Source organism: Podarcis erhardii (assembly GCF_964252035.2).
Source record: "Podarcis erhardii genome assembly, chromosome: 14".
Lineage (NCBI taxonomy): Eukaryota > Metazoa > Chordata > Lepidosauria > Squamata > Lacertidae > Podarcis > Podarcis erhardii.
The window spans coordinates 32,140,649-32,153,646 of record NC_138503.1 but is presented as its reverse complement, the minus strand read 5'-3'; the positions used below and the strand labels follow the sequence as shown (position 1 = coordinate 32,153,646).

Here is a 12,998-nt window from a genome sequence, read left to right as displayed (position 1 = left end):
GCTGTGGTTCTGCCTCTTAATTCTTGGAGCCGAGACTTTCGCCACCAGCAAAGACAGGCTGATTGCAAGTGTTAGGAAGCAAACACAATTTCCCCCTCTACCATAGCACTAGAACTTGTGGACATCAAATGAAACAATGAAGTAAGTTCAGCATCCTGAACCTTTCAGAACTGGATCCGGATGAGTGTTAATTTATCCCTGTGATTTTCAGTTTTAAATGAGAAACTCCATGAGGGCCTAATCACGGAGTTTCTGCTTCCAATTTAGCTGCACCCTTAAACTGCTTCTTCACAGTCTATCGCAATGGTTCCCAAACTTTTTCAGGCCACCTCCACCGTTGGTCCCAGTGCCCCCTACCCTATAAAAAGTGTTGCTCAGACTAGCAGTTTGCATGACCCACCAAGGAAGATAATAACACAATAAAATTCAAAACAGTAACAATTAACTGCATTTATTCAAAATCCAATTAAAACTATTTAATCAATTCAACAAAACTGGTGAACTTGATCAAGTGACATCAGCTTTTCAAAGTCTGAAAGTGATTTATACCTCTAGATCCCCCTTGCCTCTTAAAGAGTCTCCTTAGGTAATCCCATCGCTCCTGGAGAAAAAGCTTGGCTTTGTGGGTGCAGAGAATAAGGAAGTAATAAAGCAGGCCTGAAACATTTCAGGTTTCTGGCTACAATTCTTTTAAACACCGCACTTCAGTGTTGTAGGTGACATTTTGCTCCCGGTCCAGGATGGGGAATGAATTTCCAATCTCTGCATGAAAAAGGTAGGGCAGAGATTGATTTGGGACTCTTGAGAAGATGATGTAGGAGTGTATAGACACTGGCCTGATCCAGGAGGCTCTTTCTGAAGTTCTTAACTCTTTATCCTGTAGATTTATAACAGCTGCTTTTTTTTGTTACTAAGGGAATTCATTGTAGGCAAGTGGCAGGAATGAGACCAAAAGCACAGAGAGCTCTGGAAACACACTCTGAGCTAAGACAGGTGTACATACTTTGAACCCCAAGAACGTGTTCCAGCCCCCTTTCGGGCAGACATCCAAGAGCCCCCAACCTGCAGCAAGCCACAAAACGGGCTGTTTCCAACTGAAACTCTGCAAGAGGCTGACTGCCTGGCCCCTGTGACCATCACTCAAGTAGCATCTGTTAGTATTGTGTTTTCCTTTGCATTGTCGATTATGGAGAGAGAGATCTTGATCTAGGACAATTGTTTATGGTAGCAACATGTAACATGCCCCCCAGATATCATTGGACTCCAGATGCTGCCAGGATGGCCAACAGTCATGGCTGTCAGAAGCTGGAGGGAAGGCAAGGGTATACGGATGAACACAGCTCTCCTTAAAGCCAAACCCTCTGTCCGTAATCATTTTTATTCCAGTCTTTGGTACTAAAGGTGGATTCGCTACATATTTTGCCACCTATGAACAGTCTATGTCCTTCCAGCAACCACTTTGGAGAGGGGAAGGAAATCAAGAAGGCATGATTGTGACACCACCTGTGCCAACAGCACTCCCAGCCCTCTTCACCACTTGATATTCAAGGTGGCGCTTGACTTCTCCACTGCGTGATACCCCGTGTGCAGGATGTCTCGGGTCTGTCCTGAAGCAGGGCCACCCAGCCACTCCTTGTAGAGTGCCTGCACGGCTCCATTCAGCTCCGGGTTTTCAGGCTGAACCGATTCGTACAGCCTCTCCACCCTCTGGAGAAGATCCTTGCTGGGCTCCCCTTCGGCTTTAATTTGGCCCCCTCCATTTAAGCAGCCTGGAAAGAAACGAGGAGGCGGGAAGAAAGTGGAAACCCAGCCAGATGGGCGGGGTATACATTATTATTATTATTATTATTATTATTATTATTATTATTATTACAGTATTAACTGGTAAGAGTGAAAGGGAGAATTCTTAGGATGCTGCCAGAGAGCTCCAAGCGACATATGCAGCCTTTTCTTATCCCCCCTGCCGTTTCCAACCTGCAGGTGGCCTCACCTGAAGGACAAGCCATCACCTCGATGTAGTGATACGGCAGCTTCCCCCGTTTCAGTTTCTGCACCAAGTTCTGGATGTTCCGAAATCCGTATGCCAGGGCAAAATGCAAGAGGGTTTTGCCATCCTTTTCCAGCGTCACTTCCTGTAAGTCCTTGTTTCTGGGGAAGAATTAAAAGGGGTCAGGGTGGAACCAGAGATTTGCTACTGCAAAACATGGTCTCTTCAGACACACTCCCAAGGCACTGCTCAGAGTGGAAACTGACAGCAACGGAACATGGACGAACAGTACAACTTTGGTGGGAAAGTCAGCCTGGTTGGAAAATGAATGCTTCCTCCCAGGTCATGGCTCTCTTGCAACTTCCATGACTGCTTGCAATGGCTGCTGGCTCTTTAGCCAGTGAGGGAGGCTGGAGCAAGGGACAGGCAGCAGCAAAGCAGCAGCAGCAGTAGCACTCCCAATACTTCCTTACTGGAAGAGAGTGCAGGCTGGGGAAAATGGGCTGGGCTAGGACACTTGGTAAGAGCTCCAGGCGGTAATGCAATATCCTTACTTCAGTGCCTTATAGCGAACTTCTTCCACCTGAATACCGAAGAGCTCCCTTGCGGCATACTTATAGATGTGCTCCAGGTAGCCCCCAGAACCGCCTCCAGAGTGCCCAAGCAACTGCTCCTCTTCAGATACACCACTAAACCTATGTAAGGAAGAAAAGAAACAGCGTCGGGCACCATGCAAAACTCGAAATGCCCAGCTGCATGCCGATAAAGGCCAAATCCTGATTAAAGTTCTGCAAATCGAGCACAAGTGAAAGAAGCAAGCCGGATGTAAGCGTAGCAAAGTTAAGCGACTTCGGATCTTACATGCTATCCAAAGGGGCTGGATTCACTTCTGATAGGGTTACCTTCTCCTGGTCCAGTAACTTCACAACTTCTCCTGAAACACAGAACAAATGCAAGGGAGTTTGCATTCTGGATGGAACAGAGACAGGAAGCAGAGAGGAGTTACCAGGCAATGAATTAATCCTCTCTCCAGTTCAGGGATGGGGAACCTCAAGCCTAGGGACTGAGTGCGGCCCTCCAAGCTTCTCCACTCAGCGCCCCTACTCAAGAACTTTTGCTTGGCTGGAATATGTCCTTGAAATGGCATAATCCCTCTGGCTCGCCAGGATGGAGTGATGCGGGAGGTTGTATGTGTAGAAACCTCTGGCAGGATGAGGGCTGGGCTCCATTAACTCAAATGGGGCAGGGTGGAAGTAGTGGCTAGTGAATGGGCAGTTGCACCTCAAGCCAGGGGAGCAGGCAATGGAATCTTCTGGGTGTTTCTAACTCAAACACTGACTGCATCACAGTTCCTGGCTCTGCTCTACCTGTAGTAATCACACAGTCAACCTCACGGGTCTGGTGCTCTTGGATGAAGAAGTCAGGTCTGGAAGCTTCTAACTTCTTGTCGTAACAAGGCATCACTGTCACGTGGTAGATCTGGTCAGGTGTCAAGTGCTATAAATGGGGAAGAGATTGGGATACCCGATCAGCAAAAACTAGTCCTGATTTCATGTTTCTGACAGTGGCACCAGTAGGGCACCGTAAAAGACACACAAGCAAAGAATGAAGGCAATAACCACTTCCAGTTCGTTTGGGTTTTGTGCCTGGTAGGTGGCATTCAGAGGTGCAAAACCTCCATCTAGCAACCATTAACTAGTAGAACCCTTTGCAAATCTGTCCAAACCAGCCTTTGCCCTCCAGATGTTTTGGACTACAACTCCCATCAGCCACAATGGCACTGGCAGTGGATGATAGGAGTTGTAGTCCAAAACATCTGGAGGGGTCCAGGATTGGGCAAAGGCTGGTCTAAACCCAGAGAAGTGAGAGTGAGGTCATTCCATAGGGTAATAACAATCCTGGGTGGCTTGAGATGGTTGCCCTTAAGAAGAAAACAGCAGCAGCAGCAGCAGCAACAACAGCACTGCCCTAGCATGGAAAGGAAAGGGTCTGAGCTCCCCTTTCTGCAGAGGATTGTTTGGGTGAGAGGGTGACCCCTTTTCTGGCTCTCTGCAGAGGCGATCTGATGGGGAGGTCACAAACTGAAGCCCAGTTGCTGCTCCCAGGCTTTCTAGGACACCAGTTCCCTTGCGAAAAGTGCCTGCCACAGAACACACACTTGCTGTTTGGCAAAGTGCCTCTTGACGAGGGAGCCCATCACTTGCTGGGGAGACTTAGCCGTGCTGACGTGAGGGATGATGAAACTCCCGTGGGTTTTTTCGGCATAACAGATCCAGCCTGAAAGAGGAAGAAGAACCAACATCCTTAAGTTGCAAATCCGCCTCCAGGCTCCAAAGGCAGCATCCACCCCCACCCCACTCTCCTCTTGCTGGCCTATTGGAAGGAAGGCCAAGGGATGAAAAGGAAAAGCTGCTCAACTATGTTTGTGTTGCCAGGGATAGAGCTGGACGAGAAAAAGGACTAGAAACCCAAAAAGGGAACGAAATTGCAACAGCATGCAACCAGCTATAAAGAAATATTGGAATGTCCCATTTATAGTCCACAGCAGGAGCAGGGAGCCTCAGGCCCAGAGGCCAAATGTGGCCCTCCAGACCTCTCTGTTTGGCCCTTAGGATTCTCCCCAGGCTACCCACTTCACCAGCTCAGCTTTGCACCCTCTCTGAATGTTTCTGCTTGGCTGGAATGTGCCCTTGTACTCTGATAGTGACTCTCGCTTGCCTGAAAAGCAAGTGAGTGGGAACGGGGAGGAAGCCTACTGCTTAAAGGCAAAATTCACATCCATTGCTCCATCCTCTTTTCCTTCTGGCCCCACCCATCATGGTCTTACAATCTGAGGTTCCTGGATGATGGGTAGCACCAGTTGCAGGGCCCACACCCAACTCTCTCCCCCCCACAACAGCCTTACCTGGGCAGGCAGCAGCCAACATAGGCAAAGCCTTCTTGTCTTCCTTTTCCCTCCGGAAGCGCTGTACAAACTCTCGCTGGCTCTCCAGCAGGCTGAAGTTCCTTGAGAAAGTCGTGTCAAAGACATAATGCACCCCTGAGACAGGGAAGGGAGAGAGGTTAGGTGTTAAGGAAACCACATTTGTGGAGTGGTGGGGGCTTCCTAAAGAGTTCTATACAGGTGTCATTGGACCAATGATCCGACTCTGTGCAAGGCAGCTTCCTTTGTTCCAAATGTCTTAAGCAAAGAACTACAGCTCAGTGGTAGAGGGCCTGCTTTGCATGCAGAAGGTCGCAGGTTCAATCCTCAGCATCTCTGGGTAAGGCTGAGAAAGAACCTTGTCTGAAACCTTGAAGAGCTGCTGCCAGCCAGTGCAGACAATACTGAGCTAGCTGGATTGGTGGGCTGTTCCTAAGCTGTGTCAACTCAACACCCTCTACAACAAGGGTCATCAAAACCATCCAAGTGATAGGCAGTTTGGTCACGTTTTTTATCTTCCCCCTGCATTTTTTTAAAAATATATTTTTGTAAATGTAACAGAGGGGAAAGAAAGAAACATCATCAGCTAACAATAAGTCCCAACTTAATTAATATGGGCAGTCCATTCAAACAGACATCTAAATGAGAATGACATTTAAAAGCTATTTGTTAAAAGGGTGAAAAGGCAGCAAGATCTGCAGCCCCTGAATAGTTTTATCCTTCCAGCCTCGTGGCAGAAATGTGATGCTCAGGAACACAGGAATCCGTTTGATCCCAAGTGTGTTTAATTACTAAATCATCAAGCTATATACTTCAGAAGAGACATTGCTGCTCACCTAAACTTTTAAAGAAAGACACCAGTTTCTTGGCTGTGTCTAAAGGAGTCAGTGAAAACTTTGCCGCCAGCGAAGCTCGGGACTGGGGAGATACGGACACCACCACCAGCTTCTGGGAAGCAGAACCTGACGTCTTAAAAAAACAAACAAGCATCAACATGAAATTAGTATTTGCTGGAGTATTTACCTTTTCTATATTGAGGTGCCCTGAGCCTTTCTGTAGCTAGCATGAAATGGCTGGATTCTTTTTAAAAATATATATATGTTGAGAATCTAGTCCCTAATGCAATGAGTAGTGGAAGACAAACACAAACCTACCAGCAGCTTTATAACAGGTCTAGATCATTTGCTCTGAAGCCAACCAGAATGCAAACAGCTTGCTAACATTGCTCCTGGCAGTGGAAGAAAATCCAGCCTACTCAGTGGCAAAGGGCTGTAACTCAAGGGCAGAGCAACTGCCTTGCATGCAGAAGGTCCCAAGCAGCATCTCCAGGTAAGGCTTAGAAATTCCCTTGCTGGAAACACTGGAGAGCCACTGCCAGTCAGTGTAGATGGACCAATGGTCTGGCTTTCTGTATAAGGCAGCTTCCTACCTTCCTGTCCCTAGATCAGACCCCTTCTCCTGCACAAGTGGGCAAGAAAGAGTTCATCTTCCAGGTCCTCAGGCCCTATGACTCACATGCTGACAGAATCAACAACTTACTTTATTGGTATTTAAGACCCTGAGGAGTTCCTCGTGGCTCTGCTGTGTGATTAAGACACTCTCCGCAGACGTGATGCAGCCGCTACATGCCAAGCAGTCATTTAGGGTGATTTTGGCCTTCTCAAGCTTTTGTGACCCTCCATCCTGAAAGGGAGAGTTGGTCAGAGGGGATGGAGATCAGCTTCCAAGCCTTCGTGAAAAGTACTTCCAGCTTTCACTAGCAGTCATTCAGGGGTTACCTCCCCACCATCTGACGATGATGTTGGAGATTTTATAAATAAAAGCATCACAGAGGGGTCCAAGGACTGTAACAAGTTTTGGCTCCAGACTGTAGGGCCAAACATGAGAGATTCACAGTCCAAAGAGCAGAAGGGAGTAATTGCTCTTCTGAGAGCATCCATTAACCAGGACAATATTCTTGACTACAACTGAAAAGGTTCTCCTTTCTGGAGAGCTGTTAACAAACTCTGCAACTAACTTCCTTTCCAAGAGGCTTCTGAATTCGTAGTTGGGGCTGCAGAGCTGTAACCACTGATCCCCAAACCTATTTTGTATCTCTTATGACAGGGATTTAGCTTACTGTATAAGAGGCACAGCAATGGCATCACCTGCTTTCACCTCTGGCCCTGCCCACCACTGCCACGTGGCCCCCAGAAGCTTGATGGTGGAATGCAAAAACACACAGCTTAAAAAAAGCTTCCCCAGCCCATCTTATGATGTGATCAAACTGAGGAGGGGAAACTTTACCTTGTCAACTTGAATGTAAGTCCCATCATCTTCAATGCGGATCTTTGCTGCTGCTTTCCCAAGCTTCTTCTCAACTTTGATGGGTTTTATGCAATCCTGAAAGGAAAGAGAACTACTGAAAATGAAACACCAAAACACACACCCCACAATCCATACTTCAGGAAGAAGAAGCAGTGTTTCCTCCTAGACTCCCACTGGACAGTTCAGAAATTCCTGCTTCAGGCATTGATAATCTGGTTGATAGGTAAAGGTAAAGGGACCCCTGACCATTAGGTCCAGTCGTGGCCAATTCTGGGGTTGCGGCGCTCATCTCACCTTATTGGCCGAGGGAGCCGGCATGCAGCTTCCGGGTCATGTGGCCAGCATGACTAAGCCACTTCTGGCGAACCAGAGCAGCGCACGGAAACGCCGTTTACCTTCCTGCCCGAGCGGTACCTATTTATCTACTTGCACTTTGACGTGCTTTCGGACTGCTGGGTTGGCAGGAGCAGGGACCGAGCAACGGGAGCTCACCCCGTTGCGGGGATTCGAACTGCCGACCCTCTGATCAGCAAGTCCTAGGCTCTGTGGTTTAACCCACAGCGTAATGCCAGCTTTATTCCCCACCGCACCCCATCACACACACACACACACCATGGTTAGGATAAAACAACTTACCCCTTACAGGATCGCTGTGAGGTTTGCCAAGAGAAAGAATGGATGCACTTTACTTTGGACACTTTACGTTTTTCATTACATTTAAAACCAGTCCCGTCTTCAATTTGCTGAAGCCAGAACCTTTGATTCCTTCCTTCCTTCCCATGACAACCCTGACCAGACCAAGGCCACCCAATGAGTCTCCAATGCCTGAGAAGGGATTTGAACCCAGGGACGCGGGTGGAGCTGTGGGTTAAACCACAGAGGCTAGGGCTTGCCGATCAGAAGGTCGGCAGTTCGAATCCCCGCAACAGGGTGCGCTCCCATTGCTCGGTCCCTGCTCCTGCCCACCTAGCAGTTCGAAAGCACGTCAAAGTGCAAGTAGATAAATAGGTACCGCTCCAGCGGGAAGGTAAATGGCGTTTCTGTGCACTCCTCTGGTTCGCCAGAAGCGGCTTAGTCATGCTGGCCACATGACCCGGAAGCTGTACGCCGGCTCCCTCGGCTAATAAAGTGAGATGAGCGCCACAACCCCAGAGTCGTTTGCCACTGGGTCTAATGGTCAGGGGTCCCTTTACCTTCCCTAACCTGACCCTCTAATCATGACACCACCCCGGCCCCGCATATTGGGGCCGCTCACTCTGAGTCTCAGCAATGGGCGAGCATGCGTGTGCTGCTACTGCTGGCCTACCTCACATGGTTGTTGTAAGGTTTGCAAAGAATACGACACGGGACCGGCCCCAAATGCCTGTATCCTTCTCGTTCTCCTGCCTCCACTTTCTCTCTTCCTCCTCCCCCGCCCCACTCACTTGCGAGGGCCCGATATAGTCGTCCAGGTCCGTCAACTGCAGGACTCCGCTGAAGGGCGACACAGCCGTAGCCATCTTCGCATCTCCCTTCCCCGCCACACTGCCGTAAAGCTCCGACGAGGAAGTATATGCTCGTACAACACTGCCTGATAAACGATTTCCGCCACACTGTCGCAAAACGACGAAGGCGAAAGAGGAACACGGAGATAAATTATGCAGAGTAGCCCCCTCACCTCCTTAATGAGGGCTCCCGATGTTAGCTTGGCTAGGTTTTTTGCCCGCAGAAATAAACGGAGAAACCAACTGATTTAACCTAGACGTGGTTTTCAGCAACCTGCCTATTGATGTCTATGGCCGTTTCATACTTATTCACTCGGGGAGGGAGGTGGAAAGAAACCCGGGCGTTGAGCCCTATATGTCAATCTGTTGTTGTTGTTGTTTAGTCGTTTAGTCGTGTCCGACTCTTCGTGACCCCATGGACCAGAGCATGCCAGGCACTCCTGTCTTCCACTGCCTCCCGCAGTTTGGTCAGACTCATGCTGGTAGCTTCGAGAACACTGCCCAACCATCTCGTCCTCTGTCGTCCCCTTCTCCTTGTGCCCTCCATCTTTCCCAAATATGTGAATCTACACTAAGTCTATAAAGGAAGAAAAGAGAATTTCCAAAGAGTTAGAGGTAGAGTGCTCAAAGTAACCATCACTTCAGGTTCTCGATGGCAGCCCCGTCCACGTGCGGGGCAAAAGCCAGTGAAATAATCCATTTGAAAGCTTAAACCGAATTAGGCGCGAAGAAGAATCTGTAATGAGGGGATGAGCCTGTCGTGCAGAGGTTAGAGTGAAGGACCTGGACGGCCAGGGTTCAAATCCCTACCTTGGTCCAGTCAATCACTATCTCAGCCTAACCTACCTCACAGGGTTGTGCTGAGGATAAAATAAGGAGGAGAACTTCATAGGATGCCATCCTGAGCTCCTTGGAGGAAAGGTGGAATATAAAAGAAATAATAATCCTTCTGAGTTCTGGATGGTGGTTGCTGGAAACCAGAGGAGGGGAGAGTGCTCTTGAGCTCAGGTCCTGCTTGCAAATTCCCCTCTGGGCATCTGGATAGCCATTGTGGATGCCAGACTAGATGGACCCCACTGACTTGATGCATAAAGCTCTGGATGTCACAAACAAATAACTAACATACATCCTATCCTTTCCTCCTCGTTTCATGGCTCCTACATTGACTTTTGGGATAAAACTCTGAGCTTTTTATTAAAAAAATCTGTAATCATATGTATCAAAAACTGTGTTATGTCTGCTTCGGTTACCCAGTGCATAAGAAGCTCATAAACTATGCCTTGTTGTTGTTGTTGTTGTTTGTTGTTGTTGTTGTCTGGGTGGGGCTACCTGCGAACCAGCTCTGGGATCCTCACTCAAGTTATTGCAGAGACATCTGAGCATCTCAGAGCTGGTGCTCCAAACAGGCCTTGAGAACCTTCACTCCTGGCTTAGATTATGAGCCCCTTGGGGACCGATACTTGCATGTGGACAAACTGCTTCAAGTCATAACTCATAAACTGAAATAATAATAATACCCACTCAAAGCCTACAGGACTTGGAATCTTGGAAAGTGAATGTTTGGGCCTAAAAAGAATCTCAGTGTTTGGGCAGCTCTAATAGCAGCTCTAAGCTTAAGGAGAGTGCAGAAAATGCAATAAAATTACACTGGAGGATGCCAAATCCAGCTAAAATACCCTTTTTATTAAATAGGCTGCGGCTAATAGGAGTACCTTTACCTTTACCTAATAGGAACATGATGTACAGCTGCCACATTGGGTTTTCAAAACCTCTGGCTTGTCCCTCGAGTATGTTTCTGAGCATATTCAAAGTGCTTTTCCCTGAGCATAACACAAATGGTTTCTGTTAGTACCTAAAGCAAGGTTGGGGATCATCTGTGACCCTCCAGAAGTTGCTGGACTACAACTCCCATCATCCCTGGCCATTGGCTGTGCTGGCTGCTCATACTATGATCCAGTTTTGGGGCGGAACTAGATAGAGAATTTTAAACAACAGCTTTGCTGTGTGTGTCAAAGTGATAAGGCTCAAGACACACAGCCAGCCCCAAGTATTTTCTTTGCAATGGGAATAGCAGGATAAACAACCAGGTCATAAATTGAGGTCTTCCTTTGCAAGGGAATAAACAAATAACCAGACCAAAAATAAAAGTTAAAAGCTTTATTTCCTTTAAAAAGTGTCACACAGCGTAAGATGTTATTTTCCTTGTGGAGTTTTGAGGACTCATCCACACTTTCCTTTGCTCCATATTGCTAGGTGCAGTCTGGGATTTCTAGGTCCACGTCTGAGCACTTGTCTTTCCCTCTCACTGATTTCTCCATGAAAACATGCTCTTTACCGCTGAATTGGAGGAAATGGAAATCCAGGGAAAAACCAAATTGTCATTTGTTCCGATTCAGTGCTAAGGAGTGGGTTTTCCTGGGTGAAGTGGTGGGGCGGGGGGAGCTCTGGGGCACGGACTGAGAAAGTGCAGGCCTGAGCCTAGGAAGTGCAAGGCAAAAGGTGTGTGGCTGAGCCCTGACTCTGGGGGAAAGGGAAACAGAGGTTGGAGTGAGGATATTAACCTGCTTAGCACACTACCTCTGAATATTCATGAACATTGAATATATCAGACCCTCCAAGTGTCCCTATTTTCCAGAGACAGTCCCGGATTACAGAAGCCATCCTGGTTTCTGATCTGATCCTAGAATGTCCCACTTTTTCTGAGGACATCCCTATTTTCATTGGATGAATGTTGGAGGGTATGGAGTTATGCAACCCACGAGTCCCCTGAAAGCAGCCTTGTACAGGGAATTTTTTTGTAATGTTTAATGTTTTATTATGATTTTATATATTTTGGAAGCCTCCCAGAGTAGCTGGGGTAGGGTATAAATTAAAAAATAAATAAATTTCATTTTATCATGATGATGATGATGGAATAGGATGTTCCTATTTTCATCAGAGAAATGTTGGAGGGTATGATAAATTCACACACAAGTATACCAAGGATCCAAGCTAAGAATCATTTAGAGAATGAAAGGTGAGTGCATTCCCCAAGACACCAGCAAGTGAGAGTGCTGAAAATCCTTCATTAGATAACCACCTAATTGTGGAAGGAATTTGTGGAAGGAGCATGGCTCACTTTACACGCAGAAGGTCTCAAGTTCAATCTCTGGTATTTCCTGGGAGGAGTGGGAAATACTCCCTGCCTGAAGCTCTGGAGAGCTGCTGCCAATCAGTGCTGGCAGTACTAAGCTAGCTCACCAATGCTCCGACTCAGTATAAGGCAGCTTCTTATGTTTCACATCAATTGTGTCTACATGCCTAATAAGGTTCTGCAATTGGCCATTGGATATCCACATTAAATCACCATGTATTGATCTCCAAAGCACAAAGGACCCAGCTTTTTATTGCCTGCACAAAGTTTGCCAGTGGACTGAACTCTAAGGGGTGGAGGCGGAGTTTGGAGGGTGGAAAAACACAATGGTTGGTGAGGCACCAAGAAACATCCAGCTACTTTTCCAAACTCAGATGTACAGAAATAAGGAATGTTTACTAAGAAATATTAAATATTTTGCAAAACATTGTGGAAAGCAAGGTTGGATTATAGGAAAACAGTTGTAAGAAAGTAAGGGAGGACAAGGGAGGTGGAAAACAGGATTGGATGGGTCCATGCATATGAAGGGGCACCTCCATAGATGTCCCCTGTGGTGTTTCCAAGGATGTGAGTTGCAGCACCGCCAGTGTGGTTATCTGTTGCACCAGTAGGAATGGGAATTGCAGAACCACCATTGGCGTTGCCTGTTGTGGCACCGGGGATGTCACTTGCAGAACCAGCAGGAATGTAGCCTGTTGCTGCTCTTGGGGTGTGAGATGCAGAACCACCTGTGAGACTACCTGTTGCACCACCAGGAATATCAAATTCAGAGACAGGAGGAATTTTGCCTGTTGCACTACCAAGAATGTGAGTTTCTGCATCCCCGGGAATATGAGTTAAATCACCATCAGAGACATCCTCTGTTGCACTACCAGGAATTTGGGTGACGTCCCCACCATTGATGTCTGGAGTTGCACCACCAGGGAGGTCAATTGCAGAGCCATTGGGGATGTTGCCTGTAGTGCTACTAGGGATGTCAGATGCAGCAGCACCACACATGTTGCCCGTTGCTGTAACAGGGATCTGAGTTGCATCACCACCACTGAGGGTGCCTGTTGTGTGATGAGGAATTTGAGTTGCAGAACTACCAGGGGTGTTGCTTGTGGCACCACCAGTTATGTTGGTTGCAGAACCACCAGTGATGTTGCCTGTTGCTCCACCAGC

The 12,998-nt window shown here is 47.6% G+C and overlaps 1 protein-coding gene across 1 annotated transcript; it reads right to left on the bottom strand.

Moving 5' to 3' along the window:
- Positions 1 to 435: 435 nt before the first annotated feature.
- On the bottom strand, positions 436 to 8,772 carry CIAO3 (cytosolic iron-sulfur assembly component 3). The gene is made up of 11 exons (XM_081840397.1): positions 8,642 to 8,772; positions 7,197 to 7,292; positions 6,450 to 6,593; positions 5,747 to 5,879; positions 4,893 to 5,027; positions 4,146 to 4,264; positions 3,355 to 3,484; positions 2,849 to 2,921; positions 2,542 to 2,682; positions 1,991 to 2,148; positions 436 to 1,769 (listed from the first exon to the last, which is right to left on the bottom strand). Exons 1-11 carry the CDS (start codon positions 8,714 to 8,716, stop codon positions 1,531 to 1,533), a joined length of 1,443 nt encoding a protein of 480 aa, XP_081696523.1. The 5' UTR covers positions 8,717 to 8,772; the 3' UTR covers positions 436 to 1,530.
- Between the last annotated feature and the right edge of the window lie 4,226 nt (positions 8,773 to 12,998).

What these genes read in the sequence shown, in the direction of transcription:
- CIAO3 (XM_081840397.1), bottom strand. Translation starts at nt 8,716, where the DNA reads ATGGCTACGGCTGTGTCGCCCTTCAGCGGAGTCCTGCAGTTGACGGAC. An exon ending in CTTACATTCAAGTTGACAAG is followed by an intron (nt 6,594 to 7,196) that starts GTAAAGTTTCCC and finishes TCTCCCTTTCAG; the next exon opens with GATGGAGGGTCACAAAAGCT. An exon ending in GGGTCTTAAATACCAATAAA is followed by an intron (nt 5,880 to 6,449) that starts GTAAGTTGTTGA and finishes TGTTTTTTTAAG; the next exon opens with ACGTCAGGTTCTGCTTCCCA.